The sequence below is a fragment of the Syngnathus leptorhynchus genome, chromosome 19, assembly GCF_054491065.1.
Source record: "Syngnathus leptorhynchus isolate UIUO chromosome 19, UIUO_Slep, whole genome shotgun sequence".
Classification (NCBI taxonomy): Eukaryota; Metazoa; Chordata; class Actinopteri; order Syngnathiformes; family Syngnathidae; genus Syngnathus; species Syngnathus leptorhynchus.
This window is the reverse complement of record NC_141213.1, coordinates 368,380-394,872: the sequence shown is the minus strand read 5'-3', so window position 1 is coordinate 394,872 and position 26,493 is coordinate 368,380. Positions and strand designations below refer to the sequence as shown.

The following is a 26,493-nucleotide window of genomic DNA, read 5'->3' as shown; positions in this document are numbered from 1 at the left end:
CCAAGCCAAGCCAAGCCAAGCCACCCTCTCAGCCAGTGAGAAGAGGTGGAAACGGCTCAGGTAGCCGAGGAGGACCTCATAGGGAGCATAGCGGCGAGGCGAGGAGGTAAGAGGGCACACACGTCATTCACACACCTTTTCTTATGCCACCGGCGCGGATGGCCGGATTTAGCAAGTGTGTGTGTGTGTGTGTGTGTGTGTGTGTGTGTGTGTGTGTGTGTGTGTGTGTGTGTGTGTGTGTGTGTGTGTGTGTGTGTGTGTGTGTGTGTGCGTGTGTGCGTGTGCGCGTGTGCGCGTGTGTGCGTGCGCGTGTGTGTCTGTGCGTGTGTCTGTTTGTGTGTCTGCGTGAGAGCTGATGCTCAAGTGTGTCCGTGCAGAAGTAGGCCAGTGCCAATTTAAGTTTAAGAGCATCCGAGCAATGGGATCCAAGTTTCCCAATGAACTCTGGTTTTGCTCATTCACCAGAAGGGGTTTGCACTAACTTGAGAAACAGCAGAGTGCCACACTTGAACAATTTGACGGTGTGTGTGACACCATGTGTGTGTGTGTGTGTGTGTGTGTGTGTGTGTGTGTGTGTGTGTGTGTGTGTGTGTGTGTGTGTGTGTGTGTGTGTGTGTGTGTGTGTGTGTGTGTGTGCGGATGGAAGGAAGGCAGGTCCCTTCTGTGTATCACTCGTTTATTTATAGTGAGAACAAATCCCAGATATGAGAGGAATCCTGCCGCCGAGAGAGAGAGAGAGAGAGAGAGAGAGAGAGAGAGAGAGAGAGAGAGAGAGAGAGAGAGAGAGAGAGAGAGAGAGAGACAGAGACAGAGACAGAGACAGAGACAGAGATGGCAAGTTAAGTGTGTCAAGTCAGCTTGGTTTCAGTCAATGCAACTTTTGTGTCGCCAGAAGGTACGTTGCGTCTCGTTTGGGTCTTGGTGTTTGGCACAAGAAATATTTGAAGGTTATTTCATGTGGGCAGGCCGTCGGCTGCCAACCTCACATGAATATTCTATGTGTATGGCGTGTGTGTTTGTGGGTGACACGGGATGGACAGCAAAGTGTGTGTGTATTGAGTGTGTATTGTTGTCGCACAACCAAAGTGAAGTAAGTGTAGGCTCTCGTGTAAACTAGATACTAAAGAATTCACAATGATTTCAAAAGTATTAGGACACGCACAGAAAGTGATACTAAAGAGGTGCTCGCCCTTTTGCAGCTGCAACAGCTTTCATTCTTCTGGGAAGAGTTTCCACTCACTTTTGGAAGCGTGTGTGTGTGCGTGTGTGCGTGTGCTTCCACACTAAAGCCATCCAATGATGCCTTTTTTTTTTTTTACCCTTATTATGTGTATTGGGAACACAAAAGGAAAATTGTCAAACAGTTCCCACAAAGCTGAAAGCATACGATTGTCCAAAGTGTATTCTTGACAAAAAATACTATTCAGGGCTAACTTTGGGCTGTGGTGGAATTTCTTCTTGATAAATTGATTGATTGATTGTCTGAGTCTATATGCTGCATGGATTACGTCCCAATGTGTTCCTGCTTGCCTCATCCGGCCAGGGCGGCAAAAATTATCTTTATGGACGCTTGCCATGCAATAGGCTGGCGATCAGTCCATCGTGCGCCCCACTTGTCTGCCGCAACGGAGCGCTTTCATTGTCCTCTCATCAATGATGCACGCGTCGGTTCCTCGCGAGCGTCGCTAGGCAACCGAAATGCTATCCCGGGACGGAGAAAGCCCATAGAAGCAGAGCATACGTACACGTACTGGTGTCGCATATCCACGCCTAATGTTTGTAATCTCTCTCTGCTGCCTTCAGGTCAGAGGAGACTATGTCTAAACCTTCGTCCAACGTCAAGGCCCTGCAGGTAATAAAAACCAATAAATGCTCAACACGGTAAAAAGAGTCCATTTGTTTGCCTTGAAGTCTTTATTGGTCAAGGCAAGTGCACATGAGTTGCAAAGAGGCTTTGGGACTCGAACTGAGGCGGAGCGCCGACGCATCATCAACTATGCACAGATAGAAAGAAGATTTGCTTGAATGCATTGAGATGCTTTGTCGTGGCCCGCTTGTGCTCCCTTGCTCATCTAACCACGAGTCAGTCGGCAAGACTTTCCTCCCCTTCCGTCATTTGAGTTGCGCAGAAGAAGAGCATCGCAGCCAGAACGCAAAAAAATAAGTAGGATAATAAACAAAAAGAGCATTTTTCTTCTTCTTTTTCAAACAAAGCGGTCGTCCGCTAGTCTTTGGTTTCACCTGGCGGATAGTTAGGTGGTGATTGTAAACAGCACGCGGCATTTATTGAAACAAACATGCGGCGGATGGACTCGTCCTCTCCATCCAAGGCAAACTCGGACAAACAAATCCGGAGGCTCGAGGTTATTTTATTGGCTCGTTCTCGCCGTCCGTCAGGCTAATCTGAACATCCCGATGGGAGCTCTGCGTCCGGGGGCAGGACATCCTGTGAGGAGGAGAGAGGAGACGGGAGACACGTGCCAGGTAAGACATTGTGTTTGGTGCACAGATCTTCTGGGAGTTTATTCCCAACAGTGTGGTGCAAATAAATGTGGATTTCCCCCAGGCCAGCTCGCCAACGGAGCAGCCATGCGATGCCGCGCACCCGCCGCAAGAGGAAAAAAAGACTTTGCCCGGCGCCGTCAAACTCCCCGGCCCAGCCTTTAACCTGTCGGAGCTGAAGAACGTCAAGAGCGAATTACGTGGGGTCGGCAAGGAATAGCACAAGGTGAACACATTTCTGCAAAAAAAAAAACAGCATCAAAAAATGATCCAGTTTGGCTTGTGAATCCAAAATGCCGTCGGTCAAACAGCCTCAGTAAAATTCACTTTTGCCAACGCCGTCGGTCAAACAGCCTCAGTGTTCACAAAAATCTTTTCATTTTTGTGCAACACATTTTTTGGCCTGCTGTCAACACGGGACAAAGTCTGTGGCGCACGCAGCATGTGAGCGTTTCCACTGCAAGCTAAAAAGGGTGGGCGACATTGAGCTAGCTCCACACGGTGGCGGCGGTGTCGCTCGGCCCACTAGCTTGACACGTGGGCAGCCAGGCTGAGTCAGGCGCTATTTATAGCTCATCAAAGTGAGCGTGTCACAGTCAAGTGTGTGTTTTGGACCTTCTGCTGCAACTAAATAAGGTTAGGCCAAGCATAAGAAGTGCTCGGCGGAGACATCAATGTGTGAAATGATTGTTATGCTCTTTTATTCTGTTCATTCAAGCCAGCGTCCAGGCGGTTAAGGAGGACAACATCCATTTGCTGGTTACTACGGCGATGCCCCAAAACCACAATCACATCTTGGACAAAGTTTCGGTCGAGGGTCACCCGACCCAAATCTGCTTGGCCCGTTGATGTTTATTTGCCGCTCAAATCAATCGCAATCCTTTTCGAGGCGGCGCTCCAATCCAAACACAGACGTGACGCGTTTCCAGCGCACAAACTCTCGCGGTGTTCACCTCATTCGAGTCTTTGGGCCTTTTAGCCGATCAAGATCAATCGCAAGGACAATTTCTTCTTCTTCCGTTCTTTGAAGAGTATTCGACTTTTTGGCTCTAAATGGCTTTCTTGTGCTCAACGTTTGTGCTATTTTTGTGTCTTTATCAACAAATCATTTTAGTTGAATAGCCATCAAAATGAAGTCAGGTCTTGCATTGCAATGGACCCTCGCTTGTATGCTCTCTTGACATGTGTGGCCTTTTTCATGAGGTGACTTTTATTTTGTTTTCCCGTGTTTGTTTTCAATTCACTTTGTATTAATGTGGTGTTAGTTTTTCATAGTTTTGAGAAAATGATACATCGGGGCACTCAAGTCACTGTATTGCTTCATCAATCATTTTTAATAGAGTTGTTTTCCATCTCCTCTTTGGTGTCGCGAACTGTTGTGTTGACTGTTTCTTCAAAGGGATGGCTTTAAGCCCCTCCTAAAGCTACAAAGTACCATCATCACTTCACATGCCACACATACACAAATAGAGAGAGAGAGAGAGAGCAATGTGGAGCAGCTGTATCTAAGTTTAGCCTTCAACAGGTCATGGTGCAACACCAACATCCACGCGGAACAATCAGGAAACGCCATGCAAAGAGGTGTGATGCTTATTTCTGTGTTCAAGTGGCACGAGCATGCACACGCACACCCTCGGACTCATCTCTGAGGGCGGCATGCATCTATTCGGAGATAATAACCATAAATCACAGCCAAATGGAAATGGCGAGTGCGCAATGAAACAAAGTCACTTGCGTGCAGATGAGCGCGTCGTGACACGTTGCCGTTCCCACGTCAGAAAGACGCTAGCGAAAAGACAGAGACAGCTCCGGGAGCTCCCCATTAATCAAAAGGCCGTAAACACGCTGAAACCTGATAAAGGGACCTGATCTCTGCACCAAAATAAACACGCAGGCTTAGCATCCCTTGTTGACCTCCTTGTCGCGACACTGGCGCCAAAATATGTTTGATGCTAGTTGTTTCTATTCCTGTCACCATGGCGATGAGAGCGCCTAAGTGCCTTAGCCAGGGCGACCTTGGATTCAGACAGGCAGGTGCATCTACCAATGAGTTCATCCATTGGGATGGACACTAAAGCCTGCCAGACTGCCTTCCTCCCTCCCTCCCTCTGCGTGTGGTATTTGGGCGATACTCCCACCCCGGCCGGGCGCAAACCAAAGGGCAGAGGACAAAAACCAAAGGCTCACATTCAGGACATCACAAATCCAACAGAAGCCTGTTGGGGAGGCGGTAATCCGTTGATTTTTTTGACTCACACGCTGCGTCCAACACAAGAGAATCACATCGATGGATAGCTACTCCATCCTCTACAGTTCGTCCCACAGGACGGAGCTGCTTGCTCGCTTCCAGCATCTGCGCTCAGCCGGGAGGATGTGCGACGTGGTGCTGGAGACTGGCGACGCCTCATTCCCATGCCACCGGGCTCTCCTGGCCAGCTCCAGTGAGTATTTCTGGGCGCTGTTCGGGGAGACGACAGCGGAGAGATCGGCCGGCTGCGTCAGGCTCCCGGCTCTGACGCCCGTAGGCTTGGATGTCATCGTAGACTTCCTGTACTCGGGTTGGCTCAGAGTGTCGGCAAGCACGCTTCCTGATGTTTTGGAGGCGGCAAGGTACCTGCAGGTAGACACGGCCGTTTCCATATGCCAACGCTTCATTGTGGATGAGCTCAGAACGGAGAACTGTTGCCTCTATGCTAACTTAGCAGAGCACCACATGCTTCCAGATGTGCTGGAAGCAGCCAACTACACCATTGCCACGGAAATGGCCACTCTTCTGCCAGAAAGACGGGACCATCTCCTGGGCTTGAACGTCCACTCACTGATGGCGTTGTTGGATGCCGAAGAAATTCCAGCAGTGAAAGAGGTGGAGCTGGTGGAGCTGGCGCTGGATTGGTTGGGTGAGAACGGGCCCCTCCCGCCGCTGCAATCCAATCAGTTGCTGAGCCGCTCCCGCTTCGGATTGATCGCTCCCGAGGACCTCGTGCGCCTTAGCCGTGCCAAAAAAGCCATGGGCACCCCTCTAATCAGGAGCCAGGTGACAAGGGCGCTGGAGTACCACAGCGCAGGTTCGGCAAGGCCAATTAGGCAGAACAAACAGTCGACACTCAGGGCAGCCAGTCGCGTGCTACTTATCGGCGGAGGCTCCAGTGCAGATTGTCCGGAGCAGCAGGTGTTGACGTTCGATCTCCAAACCAGGACCTTTGCATCCCTTACTTCCTGCCTGCCCCTGATACTAAGGAACCACTGTGTATGCTCCTTGGGAGGCTTCCTCTTTGTGTTGGGCGGGGAGGTGGTGAGCCAGATGGACAGGAAACCGGTCGCAGCAGAAACCTCCAACCAGGTGTGGAGGTACGACCCCCGTTTTGAGTCTTGGCAGCGGGTGGACACCATGTTGCAGAAGAGGACCAAATTTGCCTGCTGCACCACCGCCCAGGGCATCTACGCCATCGGGGGGCAACACACACCCACCGATGCCGACGCATCTGCCACGCTGGCTTCCGTGGAGTTTTACGACTTAGACGCAGGGGCTTGGAAAAGGAGACCACCTATGCCCACAGCGCTCCACGGCCACGCTTGCGCCGGGCTCGAGCAGAACATTTACGTGTCGGGTGGTCTCTCGGACAACGGCGGCGTCGACTTGATGCTAGGCCAGAGCCGATGCAGAAAGGAGGTTCTGTGTTGGGATAACACAGGCAGACTCTGGAAAAAAGCAGCACCCATGTCCGTCGGGAGGTTTGGACATCGCCTGGCGAGTGTCCACGGTCACATTTACGCCCTTCTCGGAATGTACGAGACCTATTGTGAGATAGAGCGCTATGACCCGGGAAGAGACCATTGGACGCGCCTTCGGCCACCGCTCACCACTTCGTTTGGCTACGGAATGGCGGTAACACCCGCCGGGAACATCCTGGTGTTCGGCGGGAGGAAATGGAGCAATGGGCAGGAGGTGGTGCTGAAGAGCGTGCTGGAGTACAACCCCGAGAAAGACCACTGGAGGGAGATCTGTCAGCTTCCAAGACCCCTCACGGGAACCGAATGCACGTTACTACCCGTGCCTGACTAAAGCCCAAAACAGGTAGCTCGCTCGCATTTCACGTACATTTTGCCGCTAAGATTAGGAGCTAGCTAGTTGAACTAAGCCCCAGTTGGTTTGTTGCCTTGGTCCTGCGTGAGGATATCAAAGCTGGGCATAAACTGTACAAATGTAGCCTTTTTCAGCCTGATTTAGCCAAGTCTTGTCACACATAGCGACAATTGCGCGGAATTTGACAATTGAATCCCCTTTTGTTTCAAGTCGGCAAAGGCCCGATCAACAAATGCCTCTAAAAGACAATCCTGGGTGATTGTCCTCTGGAGTGAGAGGTAGTAAGAGAGAGTTTTCCTCCCGCTCAGTATCCAGGATGGCTACGATGTGGATCGCAACGTCTCGATTGGGAAATGAAACAGGATGACAGCCAATCGGGAAGCAACCTGAAGCTTGTGCTAATCCAGACACAAGCAGACCGGCCTGCGACCTGGATGTTTTGAGCGCCCAATTTATTCGAGGTTCCTATCTTCAGACAAGGTTTACGTCTCAAAGATTTGACTTCCAACTGGATTACCCACATTGAAAGTGCTCAACTTGGATTGTTTTCTCAGTTGAGAAACCTCTTGAAACGTGCACTACCGCCATCCACAGGGCTGGAGTGGAACAGCGCAGAGCCAAAAGCTGTAGTCTTCAAATGCAACATATCCAAAATTCAACAGCGTATCCCTGGTTTAAAATGAGGTTGCGGGGATGTTTAAGGACAAGGAGAGAACATTTCTTTTACTTTCACTGTGACCTCTGGCAGCTGGTTTGTGTCGCAGTGCGTTAACAAGCGAGCTTATCTGGGATTTGCAAGCATGTCATCGCGCGTTTTTAGGTGCCCTCAGAGTACTAAAGTCAATAACATTCTGCAAAAACTGTGCAAATAAATATGAGCAAATATGAACTGTGCTCATTATTTCACCTTGCACAAGCACAAATGAAACCACCAAACTTTATTAATCCAGCTGCGTCTTCCAACACGACACACACAAATCATCATTTCATCATAATCGGCCAAACTAATTTATAACCGCGTCCCGATATTGTTTCGGCACGCCTACAAAAACAGATTACAGAGTACAACAGCCAAGACGAGACACTCTCTAAAGTGACTGACTGCATCGAGAACTTTTGAAGACAGAACTTGATGATGGTCATCAAATAAATAATATGATTGTGCATATTTACAGCAGGTACATGCTGCCGCTCACGACAAGCACTGGCGGCATGAAGCAAAAGTCCAAGCTCAGCATTGGGTTCTTCCTGTCCATTTCTATGCACGATGAATGTCGGAACATTAGGAACAACACATCTATAAAGATATCGAAATAGAAATATAGAAGAAAGAGTTTGATGCATCGCAGTCGTAGATAAAGTGTTGAATTCTTCCATTATCTTTGCAGTTGTAATGTTAGACGTGGTAAGATGCGTTGGCATCCCTAATGTTCTGGCTGCTGAGAGTACAATTTGATGTGCCATTTAGAAATACACTGGACAACCAATGATCCAGGAAAGGTATTTGCTCTCCTTTGCATTCTGTCTATATTAAATTGATCATGAAAAAATAGATCTATTTTTTTAGAATATAATTTTTGATTTAAATGTATGTTTTGCTTTTGGATGCTGACTGCAAACAAATGACACCCAAAGCGTGCTGAAAATGACTTCTTCCCGCTCTCATCTTGTGTCCAAACGATGACATTGAACTCTGCCAATCACGCCAGGGCCTGCTCAAGACATCACTTCCCGCTAAGTCAACACTCTGCGGTGGGTGGCTGCTCCTCGCGCATCAGACATGCGTCTCGATATAGGAGTGCGTGTGGGAGAGCGAGGGCGTCGATGGCGGCCCGGGCTCGGGCTCGATCTCAGGCCCAGACTCGGGCCCCGACCCAGACTCGGGCTCGTCGGCCTCGTTTGGAGTCTGTGAGAAGTGCTCCTGATAAGCTCGCTTCCAGTCCTGGAACTCTGCAGACGACAGCTGGGGGCGGGCCAAGAGCCTTTCAATCAGGGCTAGCTGCCCCTCTCTGTCCTACGCACAAACACAGGAGGGGAGCGCAGGTGTTTGAGTTGGGTTTTTTTTTTTTTTTGGGTGGTGCGGGGTGTCTGACAAAGCGTGCCATCTTCAAAACGCTGACACACGGAAAGCAAGACAGACACAAAGTTTGTGGACGTCTGATATTTGTAAGGTGTCAAACACCCACAATCCTAGTCCAAACATGGAAGCCAGAGCCCTCCCCGACAAAAAGCCACAGATCCTGAAGCCACAAGAGCGACAAGTGAAGCTCCCCCAACCATCCCGACTGTATCAGACGGCTACAGTACCACGGCACAGACGAGTTCGCAAAGCTGAGCGCAACTTAGAGACGCTAACAATGCACACACAAATGCACAAACAGCGTGTCAGGGTGCGAGGCAGCCGGGTAAATTAGCTTTTTACAACTCCAAAATCAGGAGTAAGAATGAACTCATTGCTTCTTTTCTTTCATTGATGATGTAAGTGAGCCATATGGTTCCCAATGCTCGCCTTCAATGTGATTCTTTTTTGTATAATAGTTTGTGGTGCGCACCAACCTTCAGCGTGGAGCTCAAGATACGTAGGCGGTGCAGGTGCTCGTTGAGCTGCGGGTCGACGGCCCGCTGCAGAAAAGACTGCCTGAGGCGGGACTGGCCTTTGGCCTCCGACTCCCGTCCGAGGGGACACACGCCGCCCTGCTCGCAAGCGCGGAACAGGTCGCCCAGGGACGCCCCCTCGCTGCCAACTTGGGGCACAGACAACATTTTTGGTCACAAACGGGACGTTGAATTCTGAATTACCCCCCCCCCACCAGCCTCACTGTTGTGCGTGTGCTGCTCGTCCACGGTGGGAGGCGCCAGCAGTGCGTGTATGTTGCTGTCGCGTGGCAGCGTGAAGCTGCGAGGTTTCCCTCCTTGCGTTGCCCTAGGGATCAGCCTCTGCATCGCCACGGGCAACGCTACATTCCTCGGCGCAGGAAGCGTGTAGACGGCCCCGGCCGAGACAGGCGTCGGGCCAGCCGGGCCGGCCGGGCTTGGCTCGGCGAACACGGCATCCTCTGGAAGACGGAGGAGATGAGGCTCAGGGATATTTCAGGGAAAATGGCACTTGTATGCAAATACTCGGATCCGTGCGCGCCATTAAAGAAGCAGATAGGTGAAGAGACGCCGCTCTCAAGGGAATTCCAATGATGTTGTAAGAAGTCGCCCGATTTGTTGTGGCTTACTTTTTACCAAATAAGTGTCCAGACACAGAAAGAAAGTCGCTAAGTTGAGTTGCTTTGTGACATCACCCTAACTCCGCCCCATTTCTTGTGGGAACCAAAGTCCAAATGGCATGCAATATAAGGCAATGTGATCCATCTTCATTTCAAAAACTCTAAATGATCCGGTGTTACCCAGCGGTCCCGTCTGCAGGTAGTGCAGTCCGGCTTCCGTCAGCGGAGTCTCAATCAAGTCCTGCCAGGAACGTCTCTGAGACGAGGACGAGCGGCCAGGGGAGCCCGTTTCGCTACTGCCACCTGCAGGACTGGAGCGGTACTGCAGAGAACATTGGCATTCATTAAGTGGAGAGTCCACATTTTGCAGCACATCTTGGGCAGTGAAGCGCTGGAGGCTCTCAATGTTATTTAGAGGTCAATTAAAATCCCGAGACATGAAAGTAATCACCATGCCTGCGAAAGGAGGACAAATAAAGACAACGGCATCTAAGTGTCACACTGTACAAATGTGACACCTCAGCCGAAAACCATAAAAAAATCAGTGAATTGACAAAACACCTCTGCCGGGTCACATCGGTACGCCAGGTCGCCGCTGCTGCTGCTGCCACCCGGCCTCCTGCTGCTGTGCACAGCACCGCCCCCGAGAGGGCCGGGGTGGTACTGAGGCTCGGCGGCCGTGGGCTCGCTGCAGAGAAAGTCCTCCTGAGATGAGCGGGACCGCGACGTCTCGGTGGACGACAGTCGCGTAGTTCGGCCTTCCACGTAAGCGCTCATCTGGAAAAAAAACATGGCGGCAAAGTACTACTTATGTCTTGGGTGAAATGAGATACTAGCTCGGAAAACACGTAACATCGGTTCCCATTTAAATGAACGGTGTAGCCATTAAATTTGTTTCAGGCGATGTTTTTATGTTGCGAATTTTCACCGATTTCAATAAATGTGGCTTCACCGTATATAGGCTGTGCACAACTCACCGACGGGGGCCGCGGGTAGGTATCATACGGAGGCGGGGGGCTGTCCTGTTTGGGGCTGGAGGTGGCGTCGTCGTCGTGCTCGCTCTCGCTCCAGTAATCTGAGAGAAAGAACCACCGGGCACATTCGCAGGCTTAAGAATTTCCAGCCCATAGAGGGCTACAAATTGCTGTGTTGTGTCAGTCAAATCCTTCGAACGTAAAAAGCCGAGAGATACTCGTTTGATGTGTGGCGTCGCCCCTCCTGCTGTCTCGCCAAGGTAATCCTATTCTCTTGTGACCTCTGTGTCAATTAGTGACGTACAAATTGGAGTGAAATTGCGACATCGCAGGATCAATGAAGGCTCACCCTGCTCTTGGCGAATCCTCTCTCTCTCAGCGTAGCCCACAGCAGCCGTGTTGAGTCGACTCAGCCACCTGAGGGTCACAAAGACAAAGGTGTTGACGGTTTGTGTTTGCAAACATCTGACAGCGGGCACAAATGTTTGGCGACTTTTGACACGGTGGAGGAGACGGCTTTGGTGACCTGTTCATGTCGTCTACGCCGTCCGCCGCAAAGAAGAAGCTCTTGACCTTGGGGTGGCATGCTTTGAATGCACTGGTTGGGTGGGCAGGCACAAATATGCGCAGTAAGACACACACACACACACCAACAGACATGGACATTGGCGTATTGGCTTTTGTTCACTTACTACTTCTTTCGGCATTCACTTGCGCGATCGATTTTAAACTCTGGCAGACTGACAAAGCCCTCTGCTTTCTCATCCTGCACACAAGAGATGACTCCTGATGAGATGATGGGCAGAAAAGCGCAAATATTACACCTCCAAAACAGCACTGTGTGTTTGTTTGAAACATGATTGTTCTGAACTCGCCGCAGTCTTTTCAGGACATTGAGCAAAATGTTGAACTCGAGCGGCTCGGCGGCTGTTAAAGCAAGCCCCAGAGCAATCGTACCTCTTTGTTGATGTACCAGTACAGGCAGGTGTCCTTCAGAACAAACCAGTACTTCTTCCATTTATGAGAAAAGTAACCCTTGGCATCTCTCTTGCGCCACAACCAGCCCTCGCAGTCACCTCGGCCCAGCGCCTTGCAGGAAACGCGCCGGCGGCTCAGGCCGGCCAAACTTCGGCCTGGAACAAAGAGGAATGTTCACGTGCAAATTTTCTGGGTTGGAGCAAACCACTGCACCGCAGTGACGGCTGCGTTAACGTCAGCAGAGACGGCGCGCGCCGATGCCGAATGCTCACTCCGTGTTTCATTCCGCTCCTTTTAATTCATGTGAGAATAAAGCGGCAAGACGATAAAAAAAAGCCAACAGCTCGCTCGCTCGCTCGCTTCCTGGCTTACCTTTATTCTTCCTGCGTGTCTTTTTCTGCAGCGAGGAGGCCTGTTGATACGTCTGTCAGACAAACAGAAGGAGAAAAAGGGAGAGACTGAGAGGGTTAAACAGGCTGTCAGGCTGTTGAATGTCTCTCCGGAGGAGAGAAGATGATACCTTATTTCAAGGTATCAAGTCTCAAATGGCAACTTGGAAAAAGTCTGACCTTGAAAGTCTGCCTTGCCACTGCTGCCATATGACAAAAAGATCATTGTTCTCCTTTATCTGTCGATTTTTTGTATGATAAGTACCAGCGGTATCGATACTGAGTGTTGGTATCGGAGAGTACTCAATAGTGGCGTCAGTCTGAAAAAAAGTGGACTTACATGGTAAGTGGAGGTGGGGTCTCTGGGTGGCGACTCTCTCTGATTGGCTCGGAGAATGTAGTGGGAGGGACTCTGACTGTGGTGGCTCCTCCGCTTGGCGTGCCCGGCCGTGTCGTCGCTCCGCTTGCCCGGACGGGCCGTGTGGGAGGCGTAGACGTCGGGTGCGCTTCGCTCTCGCGCCCCGCCACCCGTCAGGCCCACGTAACGCAGCAGCGATGGCGCCTCTGTGGAAACGGGCAGCCAATTGCAGGGCACTTTATTTTCAGGAGGTTCTCAAACGGATGGAATGACGCTCGTATGGAAAATGGGCCGAATGATGGATGACGTGCGTATGTTTGCAGGTTCTCTCCCAAGGCTACCTCTGGGATACCCGCCGAGGCCTGGTCGCTAGGCAACGAGCGAGCGGCCAAGAAGAGCGACAAGAGCTGTCGGCGTTGTCGTGGCAACAGTGCGAGTGATTCGCGTAGAGGTCAGGAAGAATCGTCTCTTTCTTTCTTTTTAGTTTTCTTTCTGCTAGTACGGATAATTTTTTGATCCATGCAGCTGGCAGCCAGCCAGCCTGTCTTTGTGCCATCTCCCGCTCTCTCGCCCTGTTGTGGCTTACGCGAATCACACAGGGATTTAGAGAACATGAAGGTGTACTCATCTCCAACTGGTTGATTTCACCAAAGCTTGCGGTTTCTGCCTAAGTAGCAGAGAAAACTAGTGCGGATGCTGACTTTCATGCTAATATTTGCTGGCTTTTGATGGACAGACAAATCGAGATATTTTGTTTTCAGATCTACAACAGCGCCTGTGAACAGGTAGCGTGATGCAAAATCTTTGTTCTACACATGAACGTACTCTGCTCAAGCGCGAGGCGTCGGCGTGTCTCCCCCTCACGAGCGTCACGACCGATCATACTTGACGAATATATTCGTCAGTGCCAATAGAGGGTTGGATTCTGGTTGATGAAGAGGAATGTTAAGTGCCAAAGGGTTTGCCACATCCGCTGATCTTGGAAGAGTATCTCGTGACGGCAGCCGGTGCGACTCACCTCTGCGGCTTTCTCGGTGAAGCTCGGCGGGGTCTTCATAGTCGCCTCCCCAGTTGCACTCTGCGGGCATGGAAGTGGGCCTGAGCCTGCCTGCAAGCGGCCACAAGTGGCAAGTCAGAGCCTCGCTCTGCCTATGGTTTCTGTCCAGCGGCTCCATTGGGGAGAATGACAACGAAGGCGCCGGCCACCGCAGCGATCCCATTGATAAGCGTGTACCGTATGTCGGCGCGGTGCAGTAAAGCGGCTCGTCCTCTTCTCGCCGGCAGGATTCTTGATCCAGAAAGGAGTTGGGCGAATCCAATCGTTTGGCCGCGCCGCTGTGGCCGCGAGATGCCTCGTCTGAGGCGACCGTCTCGTCGTCTCTGAGTTCAAGGAAACACACGGAGGCTTTCAAATGATCGAAAGGTGCCGTTCCCCAAAGTCTTCCTCGACAGACCTGGGCGCGTAAGGCTCCGCGGGCGGAGGTGGAATGTAAAGTTCCTGGAGGGCGGAGGTTTTGGTGGGGGTCCCCGATGGTGTCGCCGAGCCGCTGCCCGGGCTTCCGGTCGGCTAGAAAATGCGGAGCCGTTGAAAATTGATCGAACAAGTTCCTAAGATGAGCATTTTTCACGGACATTTCCAGAAGAGGTATACACGGGTCAAACAAAACCGCCTCTATGTGTATAATTGAAACGTGTAACCCGTTCCCTCTGGTATAATTCGTCGGGCAAACAAAACCAGCGCTCTGTCCTAATGACACACTTAAGCCGAGGCCCGTGGGGCACCAAAATGGGTCAGCGCGCTTTTTTTTTTTCATTTTCATCAAGTCTATAATAAGTTGCGACCCACCTGTAGGGCCAGTGGCTTCCAGCGCATGTTTTTGAGTAGCGCCGGGGCGGAGCCCAGCGTGCTCTGTGGCCGCTTCTTCAGGGTTAGCGACACCGAGCCCTTGTCGGCCCGCAGCGAGCCCACCAGGTTGCGCAGCTGCCAGCCCACCTGCAGAAGAGAGATGCGGATGCGGCTGGGCGTCAGGCAGTCTTGCCAGTCGTGATGATTGCAGGCGGGGGTGGCGGGCGGGCGGGCTAGCTAGAGAGCTTTCTTACATAACCTGCCCCTTGTGAAATGATTTGATGTTCACCTCCAGACGCTAAAATGCGCACGTGTTGCAAACCCACCACAGTCTGGTGATTAACTTGAATGACTTCATCCCCCGCGTGGATCTTCTTGCAGCGGTCAGCTGGAGACTAAAACAAACGGCAAGCGTAATGATCTGTGCACTCTGGCGTCATCGCCGCGCAAGCCCGATATGAGGTCAGCCTGGATTCTTGGCCGCTTCTCACCCCTTCCGTGGTCCCTGTGATGACGTGGAGCCCGTCGTAGGTTGACTTGATGTACATCCCCTGGTGGCGAACACATTGCCTTTGGAATAGAGCAACTTGTCATTTGATCAAAGTGTCATGTTTACCAGGCCTTCAGAGGCTTTGACGTTGGCCAGGCGGACCAGCTCCAGATGGGCTGACTGAGACGCAGGCGGGTCCGACGACACGCGCACGATGTGCTCGCACACTTCCGACAGAGTCTTGCACTGGAGCGGACCGAACCATAGGTGAGAACGCTTTAGAGGACCGAGTGAGGTGTGGCGGCAAAGCTCCGTGCTGTTGGAATAGCTCAAGACATTCACCCCAAAAGCTGGTGTATTCAATATGAAGGTCATATGGATGACATCATCCTTATTAGCAAAATACATGCCGATAAGATGAGAACAAGGCACTCAAGCAACCGGCATTGTCAGCGCTGACTGGAATGTGAAGCCCGACTCACCACGTGCAAGATTTTATTCTCTGTCTCAAACACCGTACAGTCCTGAGGGAGGGGCACACAAGCGCAGCGTCAACCACGTCTTCGCCTCTGCTCGGTTCGGCCTCGTATACGAACCAACCTGCTGCACGATGGTGGTGAGCTCCAAACACAGCTGGATGACATGATTTCGCGTTACAGAGTAGTCGGCCACTGCGGCAAAAGGAGACCTGCAGAGAAATGAAAGAAGCTCATCAGACACGGTTGACCAGACGTCCAATTGGGGGCACTCTGATGACTCTGTGGGCAGAAAGAGCAAACTGACCAGGTGAAGAAAAGTCATTTGGGCCACATTGACATATTCTCAGCAAATAGCCCAAACAACAACTAAATGGCGCCCGCCGGTAAAGCTCGATAGCCACCTTTATGCCACAAGATCTCGCTCTCACCTGTCCAGCCAGGCCAGCAGGCTCTTAGCGGCGGCGATCAGGTCAACCACAGAGGTGAGCAGATCATTGGGAAGCCGTCGCGACGTTCTGCTCTCCGTTTGGCTGCCGCGACGGCGGCCCGAAATGAAGTTCTGCAGGTTTTTGGCCGAGGCGCCCAGCTTGTGCGCCAGCGTCCTAACGCTCTCCGTCTCCAGACCAGAGTTCTGCGTAATGCGGGCCCGTGTTGTATTCTTCCGTTCTAAAGAAGAGCTGCGCCCGCGTCGGACACCTTACCAGCGCACAGAGCAGGTCGACGGCCTCCAGTATTAGCTCTTGGTGTCCAATGCGGGACACTCCCAGGTCCTCCAGTTCGCCGTGGCTGATCCTCAGCAGCCTCTCACCGCACACGTCGCCACATTCAAACATGCACACGTACTGCTGCAGGCAGTCATCCAAGCCTGCAACATTGCAAATATTAGCTCTGAAGAACCCACGCATCTGCTATTTATATAGATATTGTCTGTCTACGGGTGCCACCGCACCGTGCGTGTTGAATTTGTTGCTTGCGGACTTGTCACCAAACCGAAAGGTTGTGTGTTTGATCAAATCTCGAGTCAAAGTGAAAGCTTGGTCCAAAATAACAAAGGTCAAGCAGCTTTTTGTTGTAGCACTTGCCAACGTGGTGGTGTCTTGTGTCATTTCAGGTGCAAAGAAAATGTGCTGACAGAGCGAATAAACAGGTGTGTTGGAGCGCAAGTACCCACACACGCTGGTTTACATATGCACACACGGGCATTGATTTCCCCTGCTGCTTCAAGCCCCGGCTCCATAACTCACTCATCTGTCCCAAGCCCTCCAAGCCACATGCAAACACAAGGGAGGAAAGCATGAGCAAGGAAGTTCTTCCAGCGGCTGTTAAATTGCAGCCCCTAACCCTAAACACACACACACACACACACACACACACACACACACACACACACACACACACACACACACTGGCTCGTGGACTCTTGCGTCCCCATGGACAACTCCATCCTAAATGAAAATACAAATCATTCCTCATTCATCGGGTTGCAGGCACAGCCGCAATATAGAGACCATTAAAAAAAAAAGTCTTATTTACAGGCAGTTCTCTAGAGTGTTTAAAAGTGCCCGCTGAACACCGGACAAATTGTCCCATACAAATATCCCATGTACAGTTTCAAGATGGCCACCATCACTGCATGGCCAGCCTTTTGCTGGACTTAAGGCAAAGGTGGGAGATTTCATATTTGCCTACGGTGAGCATGCGCGCGTGCCGCCGAAAAATGCATGATTCAGAGCTGACTCACGCACTCCACTCCCACGGATGCACACTTTGCACAAGAGCAGGCCAGCCAAACTCCCACATGCGTACATGCGTGCACGCGCTGCAACTCCTTGAACCTTTCAAAGGTGGACACTACCACATGCTTGTGATATGAAAGTTTCATGGGGGCAAAGCTAGCTGCAAGGTATGGAGACCTTTGACAAGTTGTGGTCGTAGTTGAAAGTGCCAAATACCCGCCCCGCCGCAAGTTCCCTTACCAGCCTGGGCTAGCTAAAGCCATTTGCGACTCGTTAGCTGATGCAATGCTTCCAAACGTTTGCGCCTTTTCTGCTCTTGACACAAGGGATGGATCATGGACATGGATCAAATAGCAGAGGAAGGCACGGCGCACGCGTGTTCTGGAGCGCCTTGTATGCGCGCCCCGCCGGTGGCCTTCTGTTCTGTCGGGTTTCGGGCAGCCGTTGCTCTCGTCGGCTGTTGAGCACAGACGCTCAAAGACCAACAACTCGCCATACGCCCACGTGCCGAGCACACACACACACACCATATGCACATGAACAAGCGGGTCCCTCGCGGAACAAAGTGGCAATGTCGCTCACGATGACTGAGTGAGGCATCCTTGACCTGCTTTTCATCCATCAAATGTCTTGAGTCATTGGCTGTTATTATGACATGTAGGTCTGCTGTTTCCTTTGCCAATAATAGAGCAAGTATCATTTAAAAGAGTGCACACTTTATGATGTCCATCAAACAACAAAGCAATTCGTCCTGTCTGCCTCCGCTCAGACATGAATAAGAGAAAGGAATAAATTACATTTTAGAAGCCTTTTTTGCCCCCTTCAACTTTAATATCATAATCGTGTGACTTTAATTTGGGAAATGCTTCTTACTTGACGACTGCAACTTTTTGATTCCTAGCGCTTGGCTAACATGCCTGACGTTGTGGACTTCTCGGACTTTGGAATCTCCTTTTGTTGCGTCCGATCAGTCAGTCAGTCAGTCAGTCAGCTCTCCAAATTGTGCTGCGCGTGCGTTTTTTTCAGCAGCAACAGGTCTACTCAAAGACACTTTGATGGCGCTGACGTGCCTGCCTGCCTGCCTGCCTGGCTGCCTGCGGCGGACGGGCGGACGGCGGCTGAATTATGCACGGCCACAAGCTGTCATCTGCTGTGAAATGGGAGTCAAGTAAGCTTTGTTCTTTCAGAAAAGCCGCTAGCCAAAAGAAGAAAAAAAAAAAAGGTCTGGCCTTCTGCCATTCACTGCTTCATAACGGCTCGATGTTGCTTGAAGCTACGTCGTGATATAGATATTGGTGCCATCGGTCGTGACTCGTGTTGCTGATGGACATGTACGGAACAGACTTTGCACACGAAGATTTGAACCATGTGCACAAATGAAGCACTCGGCTGACGTTGCCTTCTTACACGACATCTGGACTAAAAAGGACCCCGCCCGCCCGCCCGATGATCTGCGGATACTTGCAGTCAGATCTTGTCATTGTAGTCGGCACGAGTGAGAATGTCCCAAAAGGTGCGCTAGCTAGCCAATGTTGCCAAGGCTAAACGGGCGGCGATTGTCAATGTACCTTTCATCCAGTCCACCACCTGGCTGGCCGTCCACTTGCTGACCGGCTCCATCACCAGCGCCATTGGGTCAACTTTGTGCCTTCACCCCCGTCCTGTCTGTCTCCCCCCTCCCAAAAGGAAAAAAAAAATCGTGCGTCCCGCTCTCCACCAGGTAACTCCCCTCCGATGCCGGGCTACATTCCTGAGCCGCTGTGCGTGCCCGCGTCGTGGCTCCTCTCCTGGCAACGGGAGACGGCGGCGAGATGAGGCGCGTGCATGTGTGCGGAGGTGTGCGTGCGTGCGAGAGTGGGATCGAGAAGTCACACTCTATCATTCTCTATCTCTGGCTGAGCACGCGCCTGGTGGGTGGTTCCTCTCGCTCTCTCGCTCGCTCGCACGCACATGATGACTGTGAGGCAACGTAGCGAGGAAGATCGGGCGGAGGCAGGGAGGGAAGATGTCATCCTCCAGAGGTCTTCTTCGCTGTGCTGTGCGCAGGTGAGGGAGGGAGGGAGGGAGGGAGGGAAACACCACTTTTTGCTGCCTTGTGTGGGAATCCTCAGCTGACCTCCTCCTCGTTCTCCCTCCAGGCTGTAGAGGCGAGTCCCCCTCCCACTTGCCCATTCCCATGAAGGTATTTGCAACGTCCCCTTTCATGTTTGCCTCATCTTGAATGCAGTGACTGCATCAAGAATAGCAACAATGATCAACAGTGAGTGACACACAAAAAAAGCTTTCTAATTGCCTGAAAAGGCCACAAACACTACTTTTGTCTAAATGACACTCCCCACCCGACTTTAGCAAAAGCGTGCTCATACTCACTTTTCAGTATTGATGAGCGACTTGGGCGATGACTCGACGTGACTTTCTGTAAGTTGTCGCTTCTCTTTTCTCCTTCCTCATGCAAGCGACGCATCAAAGACTCTGATCCTTTTAGTCTTTACAAACAAGTGAAAACGGATTGTGAACCTTCAAGGCTTTCTCTCACACTTTGTGTAACTGCTGCTGTCTTTATTTTATTTATGATTCTGAAATAGCATGCTTTATTATCCGGACGCTTCTTAGATTGAAATGTTCGACCGCCGGTTTTCTCGTCATTCCTTTTTCTGTCAAAGCTGACCGACCGACTGACTTAAGAAGTTTTTTTTGCTGATGAAAGAATGCCATTGGTTGAGAGCAAGCCAAAGTGTTCTAAGGTGTAATGGTGTTGGTGGTGAATTAACATTTGTCCCACATCCAATGACTCCAATTGATCTGAGAGCCGTGGGTGTGAGTCAAATGGTATGTGGTTCCTCTTTTACTACCAGTTGGTATGAAATCTAACAACAGAGAGCAACTTCCTCCTAAGGACTGCGCAACCCTGGATAATCCGGCCTGAAGCACAAAACATTCTCGGCCGCACGCTCTCACTTCCTCTGAAGAGCAGGATTCCCACACATAGAAGAAGCACAACTTTTGGGCTGGTCCTTGAAGCTTGAACATTTGTGTCGCAGACGCTCATATTCACCAGATGCTCGGAAAGTGTGGAAGAACCTCGGTGTCCCTCTCTTCCTGATTTTGAAGGTTACTTTTCATATTGCTTTCCAAATATGTCCCGTTCTGAATGGACCTAATTTGTACTTTTGGAACAACGCCCTAGAGCGATGGATGACGGTAACGGCGGCAGAAGTGGACGATTGTGGTGTTTGAGCTTTTGTTTTGTTTTCTCTCTGAGCGCAAACTGCTGCGCTGGATACATACTGAAGGACTGTCGAATAAGCAACAACAACGCCATCTGCTCGGCCAGCAAGCTACGAGCCGTCCCCCGGGACATCCCGGCGTGGGTCAAAACCTTTGACTTGAGCGTGAACAAAATCTCCAAGCTCCGAGCGGGTGATTTCCTCAATCACACGCTCCTGACGCAGTTAGAACTGCAGCGCAACAACATTTCACAGATGGAAAAAGGCACCTTTGCCAGCCTGCACTTGCTGCAAAAGTTAAATCTGAATAATAACCGTCTGGCACAACTGGGAGATGTGTTTGAAGGTTTGAGCAACCTGAGCGAGCTGAGACTAACAAGCAACGTCATAACGACTGTGGCCCCTTCCTCCTTCAAGCCACTGAGCAACTTGACAGTCTTGGACCTGTCATTCAACAAATTGCGGCGCTTGACTCAGGTCCACTACGCAATACAGCATCTTCCCAATCTGAAGTATCTCTACCTCAAAAAAATCGACATCAGCACATTCCGGTGCTGGGAACTGACCAACAACACCGTGGGCCTCGCGTACCTGGATCTGTCTCAGAACCGGATGGCCGTCTTCGCCGTCAGCGCCAACGTTTTCCAAAACCTGACTTGGCTAAACGTGGGGGGTTCCCCGAGCAGGCGCAAGTTTTCGTGGGAGATCGGCCGAGGGGCTCTTCTCGGACGGCTGACCTCGCTGGATATCGGCGGGCTTCGCTTGACGCAGAAGGATGCCGGGGGGCTTTTTCAAAGCCTCAACTTTTCGCTGAGCACTCTACGGATGAACGCCATGAAATGCGACCTCAGGCAGCTGCTGGACGTGTCCTGCACCATCCCGACGCTGAGTCAGTTGCAACTCAGACGCAACAAGCTTCGCCGGCTCGACGGCCGTCTGCTTCGGCTCTGCTCCTCCGTCACCGAGTTGGATTTGGCCGACAATCGCATGAAAGACGTTCTCAACGGCTCCTTCGGAGCCCTTGGAGATCTGAAGAGGTTGACTCTCAGTCAGAACAGTCTCTCCTCAGTCCCGCCCGCCCTTAGGAATCTATCCAGACTTCTAGAACTGGACCTGAGCTCCAATAACATCAGCTCGCTCGCTTGCGAAGACTTTGCCGATCTCGGCAAACTCCGAATCCTCGGCCTTTATCAGAACCACATATCGACCGTCGACCGGTGCGTCTTTAAAGTTCTGGCCAAGCTTGAGGTCCTCAAATTGCAGAGCAATCGAATCACTCAACTGGCCGACGCATTTAAAATATCCTTACCAAATCTTAGACAGCTGAAACTAGATAATAATCAACTCAAGGCTATCAAAATGGGAGCATTTGAGGGCTTGCGATCTCTCCGGAACTTATCGCTGCAGAGGAATCAACTGGAAAAGCTTGAAAATGGCTCTTTCGTGGGCCTGACGATGCTCACCGACCTTTCCCTGCAATCCAACGAGATCCAACATATAACCGCGGGTGTTTTCAATGATCTGGCCAATTTAAGACGCTTAAGTCTGTTGGACAATCGCATCAAGTACAAGAGCAGTTTGCCGTTGCCGGCGGCGCCATTCTCTGGGCTTTCTCGCCTGGAGACCTTGGCCATGGCGGGCCAACACAGCAGAGGCAGGTCCCAACTGCCCCGCAACTTTCTGCAGGGTTTGACCAACCTTCAGATTTTCGACACGAGAAACGCCTTCCTGGCCTCCTTGCACCAAGACACGTTCAAGCACACGCCTGTGCTTCGGAAGCTTGACATCAGCGCAAATGAATTCGTTGATATCTCCCCCAGCCTGTTTGAGCCCATCCAGAACCTGCGCAGCCTCTACATTTCAAGAACCTCTCTCCAGTCGCTGGATTTCCTGAAGGAGGCCCACCTTACCAAGCTGGAGTTCCTCCAAGCACGAAGGAACCAGTATTCGGTCATCACCAAGGAACAGATGGACGCCCTTCCTTCCCTGGTGTATTTGGACCTTGAGGGGAACAGTTTCCTATGCGATTGCGACAACTCTGGGTTCCTGCTGTGGTCGAACGAAAGTCAAACCCAAGTCTATGACGCCCACAACTTTGTATGCAACTACCCCTTGAACCTTAAAGGCATGAAGCTGCTGGACCTGGACATCCAATCCTGCTCGGTGGATGTGGAGTTTATCTACTTCATCTCCACGACCGTGGCCGTACTCTTGTTTGAGTTGTCGGCCTTTACGTATCACTTCTTGCGCTGGCAGCTGGCCTACGCCTATCACCTCTTCCTGGCCTTGCTGCACGAGCGGAAATACCGCGACAGACAGCCCGAGTCGCTCTACGACGCCTTCGTCTCTTACAACGCTGGCGACGAGGACTGGGTATTCAGGGAGCTGGTGCCCAAACTTGAGGAGAATCAAGGCTGGAAGTTGTGCCTGCACCACAGAGACTTCGAGCCAGGTAGGGTAGTATTCATTGCAGTGTCAGCCGTGCTCCAGAAGATGTCGCCGTTGGCCTGACTTTATTTGCTCTTCAGGAAAGCCCATCATGGAAAACATCACAGAGGCCATCTATGCCAGCAGAAAAACCATCTGCGTGATCAGTCGCAAATACTTGCAGAGTGAGTGGTGCTCCAGAGAGATTCAGGTTGCTGGGTAAGAAGAACACGTTTTTGTGATTCGGTTCTTTTGCCACCTCTGCTAATGACCGCGGCGACTCTGGTGAACTGTGTCTCGACAGCTTCCGCCTGTTTGATGAGCGCAGGGATGTTCTCATCCTGGTCTTCCTGGAGGACATTCCCATCTGGGAATTGTCTCCTTACTACCGCATGAGGAAGCTGGTGAAGAAGCAGACCTTCCTGAGTTGGCCTCGGGCAGCCCAGTGCACCGACCTCTTCTGGGAAAAGCTCCGGCAGGCTCTGCACTCCAGAGATAATCCCAGCGGTGAACTGCTACTGCTCACCGTGGAGAACGAAAGGTGACAAACGGAATGAGGAGAAGCTGGTGAAGGCTGCTGGATTCACACAAGTTCAAGAGCTTGATTTTGATTCATCACCTGTATGTACGTTTATGTTGCTTAAGCAAAGAAACCCGCCCATCGGCGGAACTGGCCGGCGTTCCGATGGACAAAGTGTAACTGTTCTTTGTTTTACGCGTCGTATCGGCTTGACGAAAACTTTGGCTTGCTGTGAGCGGCTCTGTGTTAGAGAACCGAGAGAATGACAGCTAAGGAATATGACCAATTTGCATCACAGAGGAATACTTGAAGTATAAGTACATGTGCACTGTCGTTGTACTGTGCATGACACTGCTATCAGTAATGGTGTGAGAGCGCCAAGACTCCTTGAAAAATGAGATGCCTTTCCATTGCAGTCACATTGGCACCTTTCAGGGATCCCATTGCAATCACACCAAACATGATTCCGTGATGGATTGATTTCCTGCAAGGACGCATATTTCTATTGTTCCACTTGCATTTGCATCACTGAATTAAACCCTGCCTTATAAATTTAGCCAGTTGGATGACGTTTGCTCTAACCAAAGGAGAATTCAATTTGCTCGCAAAAGCAAAATCAGACTGACCAGTCCTCGTTTGAAATGGATCTTTCAGATTTAGTGGTATGTTGCCAAATGGTGGTCACGGGTGTAATGTTATAACTGTCAAATGTTTTGTTTGACCCTAACCCAAACTTTGCAAGCAAAGCGAGGTGGCTGGCATTGGCTCCACAATATGTCATCGGAGCAGCGAGATTCTGTCACGTCATTGCAGCCACTGAGGAGTGGAACGACACGGACGCGTGCGGTCGAAAAAAGTCAAGCTTCTTTAATAAATAAGCAGACAGACAACCAAAACAGCACAACGCCAAAGACATTTGAAAAGGTAAATAGGTCAATCATTCTCAAATGAGAAGACGCGAGAACCTTCGGAATGCTACTCTTTGCTGTTTATAAAACAGAGCTTACATGTGTCTTTCCATCCAAAGCAGTCAAGTCCAGTTGAATTGCCAACCAAAGCAACGAGTCCCTTGCCCAACGTCATGCCGTGGTGGTGTTGGCGGATTCCTGAAGGGCCTCTCTGTTCTTCCTTGTGCGCTCACTAGAAGGGAAAAGCTCAGTCAAACGCAGAAAGGACTCGCGCGCGCGTCAAGGTGCGCCCTACTCACTCGACGCAGCGCATCACTCGTTGGGTCCAGCTCGCGGCGGGATTGGCGCACAAAAACCTTCCGGGGAGGTGGAGGCTGCAAAACCCGAAGAACCAGCATGCGTGTTAATGAGCAGCCCGGAAGAATGCCAGCCAGCTGATAGTTAACCCGCTGGCGCACGCTCAAGAGTAAATCTCTTGAAAGTGTCTGCATTGATTTGACTTTCAACTCACATCAAAGAGTCCTGTCAGTTTGTTTGCACAATGCGTGGTTCACTTATTCCACGATCATGTCATTTGTCTCCATTGTGGCAGAAGTAAGAGGCCCGTTTTGTCTTTGTATTGACTCATTGCCGATGAGTGAGTCAAGACACCGGTGAAAAAAAAACTAGATGACGCAACCAAAGACATCCGCATACAACCCGCCCGCCCGCCCCCAACCACCCACCCGCCTGCCACTTCCCCAAATCAAAATGACGTCAATTGTGCGTGGCACCTTTTGGAATCATTTGTAGACCTCAAATGACCCAAAAGGGAATTTGTTGCACTCATACTTTTTACTCCATTCTTTGATTTGCTTGTGTTGTTGTTTATTCCTTTTGATCAAGACATTTTTCCTGTTATCACATCAAAATGCTCCAAACATTTTCCAAACCTCGGTTTTATCTGGGCAAAGGAATTTGAGAATGGACCTTTGAACCCAAACAATAAGATTCAAAAGCTTTTTTCAGGTTCAAAAAAAGAAAGAAAAAAGGCGTATTTAACAGACTCTGGATTTTGTTCAGATATTCCAAGAATTTGAGATGGACAAAAGTCACCAAAAGCTGTGTGTGAGTGAGTATTGAACGTGAGTGTTGTCTCTCATAGTTGTCAAGGCAACTCACATGACGGCGTTGATGTCACAGGACTTTCCCATGGACTGGTAGGTGTAGCCTGACACCCGTTTGCATGGCAACTCCCGTCTGATGTACTTCAAACAGCAGCTGGCTGCAAAAACACATAGCACAAATTGAAGAAGGTGGCCTTTTCCAAGGTTACCTGGCTTTTCTTGACAAAGTCTTACTTACCCGAATGCGTGCCGGCCATGAAGCCGGTGAGGATGAGCAGCGCGCTGAGGAGAAAGACGGCGTGGCCCGGCATGCTGGCGTGTGTTACCTTGCCGCTGTTTGTCTCCAGTGTGTCACAGAAAGCAGCCGTCCGTCTTCATCTTTAAGTGGACTGGCCGCTGGGTGGGAGGGAGTCTGCCTGATCACCTGTGCGCTTGCTTGTGCAATGGCAGGAAAGGGGCGGGTGTCAAATTCCACTTTCTTCTGCAAGACACCAGAATATACAATGAGCTCACCTGAGCTCACGCCATGGAATGGAATCCCGGCCAATATTTTCACGACCTGTTTCATCATGATGTCATACTCGATGTTGCCAGTGTCCCGAAAGACACAATTTGCAGTGATTGTCCAAACCAATCAGGTTTGGGGGACAAAACAACAAACAAAAAAAGCAAGGGCGCTCAACGGGATGGACGACGGCCGCCTAACCGAGTCAGAGAGCGAGGCAAGTTGAAGCCAAACAGGCCGCAATCCCAATGTCGGCACGGGGAGAGGAAGTCATTACAGCGGAGCCTCGGTTCTCGACCACAATCCGTTCCGGAAGGCTGTTTGAGAATTGAATCGTTCGAATTTCGAATCATATTTTTCCATTACAAACAGTGGGAAAAAAATTAATTTGTTTCAAGCAAAAAAAAAAAAAACACCGCCTTTTTTAAGCATTTTTTCATTTGTGCATTTTTGTCCGATCGCGCAACTGCAGCATACTTGCGCGTCATCATCACCAGTCACTATCACCTGATCATTGAAATCTGTTTTGAAACCAGAGAGCTAAAAATAGAATTTTGTGGAGTCGCCAACAGGAAGGAGGCCATTAACACATCAAAGCAGCATTGCGTTGATGACAGCTTACGCCGTTTCCTCGTTTGCAAAAGAGTGCGTCACTCTTGGCACTCTTCCATCCTGATCTCAATCTTCTTTGCCGAGCTGAGCACATTTTGAATCATTGATTGAACAACATAAAGACTCAGATCTTCGAT

The 26,493-nt window shown here is 50.8% G+C and overlaps 5 protein-coding genes across 22 annotated transcripts; 3 read left to right on the top strand and 2 right to left on the bottom strand.

Annotated features, from left to right (window-relative positions):
• The first annotated feature begins 4 nt into the window (after window positions 1-4).
• smpx (small muscle protein X-linked) lies at window positions 5-3,861 on the top strand. 2 transcript variants are annotated; one of them, XM_085939814.1, is made up of 5 exons: window positions 5-106; window positions 1,804-1,852; window positions 2,398-2,484; window positions 2,567-2,728; window positions 3,221-3,861. In XM_085939814.1, the coding sequence occupies exons 2-4, from the start codon at window positions 1,817-1,819 to the stop codon at window positions 2,720-2,722; spliced, it is 279 nt and encodes a 92-aa protein (XP_085795940.1). In that variant the 5' UTR covers window positions 5-106; window positions 1,804-1,816; the 3' UTR covers window positions 2,723-2,728; window positions 3,221-3,861. The 2 variants fall into 2 exon arrangements, with proteins under 2 accessions (XP_085795940.1, XP_085795939.1); XM_085939813.1 differs by lacking the exon at window positions 5-106 and adding an exon at window positions 827-895.
• cnksr2a (connector enhancer of kinase suppressor of Ras 2a) lies at window positions 1,836-18,978 on the bottom strand. 13 transcript variants are annotated; one of them, XM_085939797.1, is made up of 25 exons: window positions 16,265-18,438; window positions 16,017-16,180; window positions 15,744-15,946; window positions 15,437-15,524; window positions 15,319-15,360; window positions 15,179-15,226; window positions 14,963-15,082; window positions 14,838-14,897; window positions 14,601-14,741; window positions 14,347-14,493; window positions 13,955-14,067; window positions 13,735-13,880; window positions 13,519-13,608; window positions 12,483-12,706; window positions 12,126-12,177; window positions 11,733-11,908; window positions 11,468-11,541; window positions 11,302-11,373; window positions 11,125-11,192; window positions 10,779-10,876; window positions 10,363-10,578; window positions 9,982-10,123; window positions 9,406-9,642; window positions 9,143-9,330; window positions 7,510-8,600 (listed from the first exon to the last, which is right to left on the bottom strand). In XM_085939797.1, exons 1-25 carry the CDS (start codon window positions 16,419-16,421, stop codon window positions 8,361-8,363), a joined length of 3,306 nt encoding a protein of 1,101 aa, XP_085795923.1. In that variant the 5' UTR covers window positions 16,422-18,438; the 3' UTR covers window positions 7,510-8,360. The 13 variants fall into 13 exon arrangements, with proteins under 13 accessions (XP_085795927.1, XP_085795923.1, XP_085795922.1 ...); XM_085939801.1 differs by lacking the exon at window positions 7,510-8,600 and adding an exon at window positions 1,836-2,446 and having other exon boundaries at window positions 14,963-15,226; XM_085939796.1 differs by lacking the exon at window positions 16,265-18,438 and adding an exon at window positions 18,620-18,978 and having other exon boundaries at window positions 14,963-15,226.
• Window positions 4,790-7,975, top strand: klhl34 (kelch-like family member 34). The gene is made up of 2 exons (XM_085939811.1): window positions 4,790-6,577; window positions 6,797-7,975. Exon 1 carries the CDS (start codon window positions 4,790-4,792, stop codon window positions 6,563-6,565), a length of 1,776 nt encoding a protein of 591 aa, XP_085795937.1. The 3' UTR covers window positions 6,566-6,577; window positions 6,797-7,975.
• tlr22 (toll-like receptor 22) lies at window positions 17,804-23,781 on the top strand. Of its 4 annotated transcripts, XM_085939809.1 has the most exons (6): window positions 17,804-19,097; window positions 19,190-19,311; window positions 19,429-19,469; window positions 19,907-22,730; window positions 22,807-22,924; window positions 23,010-23,781. In XM_085939809.1, the coding sequence occupies exons 4-6, from the start codon at window positions 20,243-20,245 to the stop codon at window positions 23,248-23,250; spliced, it is 2,847 nt and encodes a 948-aa protein (XP_085795935.1). In that variant the 5' UTR covers window positions 17,804-19,097; window positions 19,190-19,311; window positions 19,429-19,469; window positions 19,907-20,242; the 3' UTR covers window positions 23,251-23,781. The 4 variants fall into 4 exon arrangements, with proteins under 4 accessions (XP_085795935.1, XP_085795932.1, XP_085795934.1 ...); XM_085939806.1 differs by having other exon boundaries at window positions 17,804-18,771; window positions 18,952-19,097; window positions 19,190-22,730; XM_085939808.1 differs by lacking the exon at window positions 19,429-19,469.
• Window positions 19,346-25,606, bottom strand: ccl20b (chemokine (C-C motif) ligand 20b). Of its 2 annotated transcripts, XR_015069213.1 has the most exons (5): window positions 25,478-25,606; window positions 25,295-25,397; window positions 24,433-24,507; window positions 24,233-24,365; window positions 19,346-19,537 (listed from the first exon to the last, which is right to left on the bottom strand). XR_015069213.1 is itself a non-coding variant. In XM_085939812.1 (4 exons), exons 1-4 carry the CDS (start codon window positions 25,548-25,550, stop codon window positions 24,305-24,307), a joined length of 312 nt encoding a protein of 103 aa, XP_085795938.1. In that variant the 5' UTR covers window positions 25,551-25,606; the 3' UTR covers window positions 24,112-24,304. The 2 variants fall into 2 exon arrangements, 1 of the variants encoding a protein (XP_085795938.1); XM_085939812.1 differs by lacking the exon at window positions 19,346-19,537 and having other exon boundaries at window positions 24,112-24,365.
• Between the last annotated feature and the right edge of the window lie 887 nt (window positions 25,607-26,493).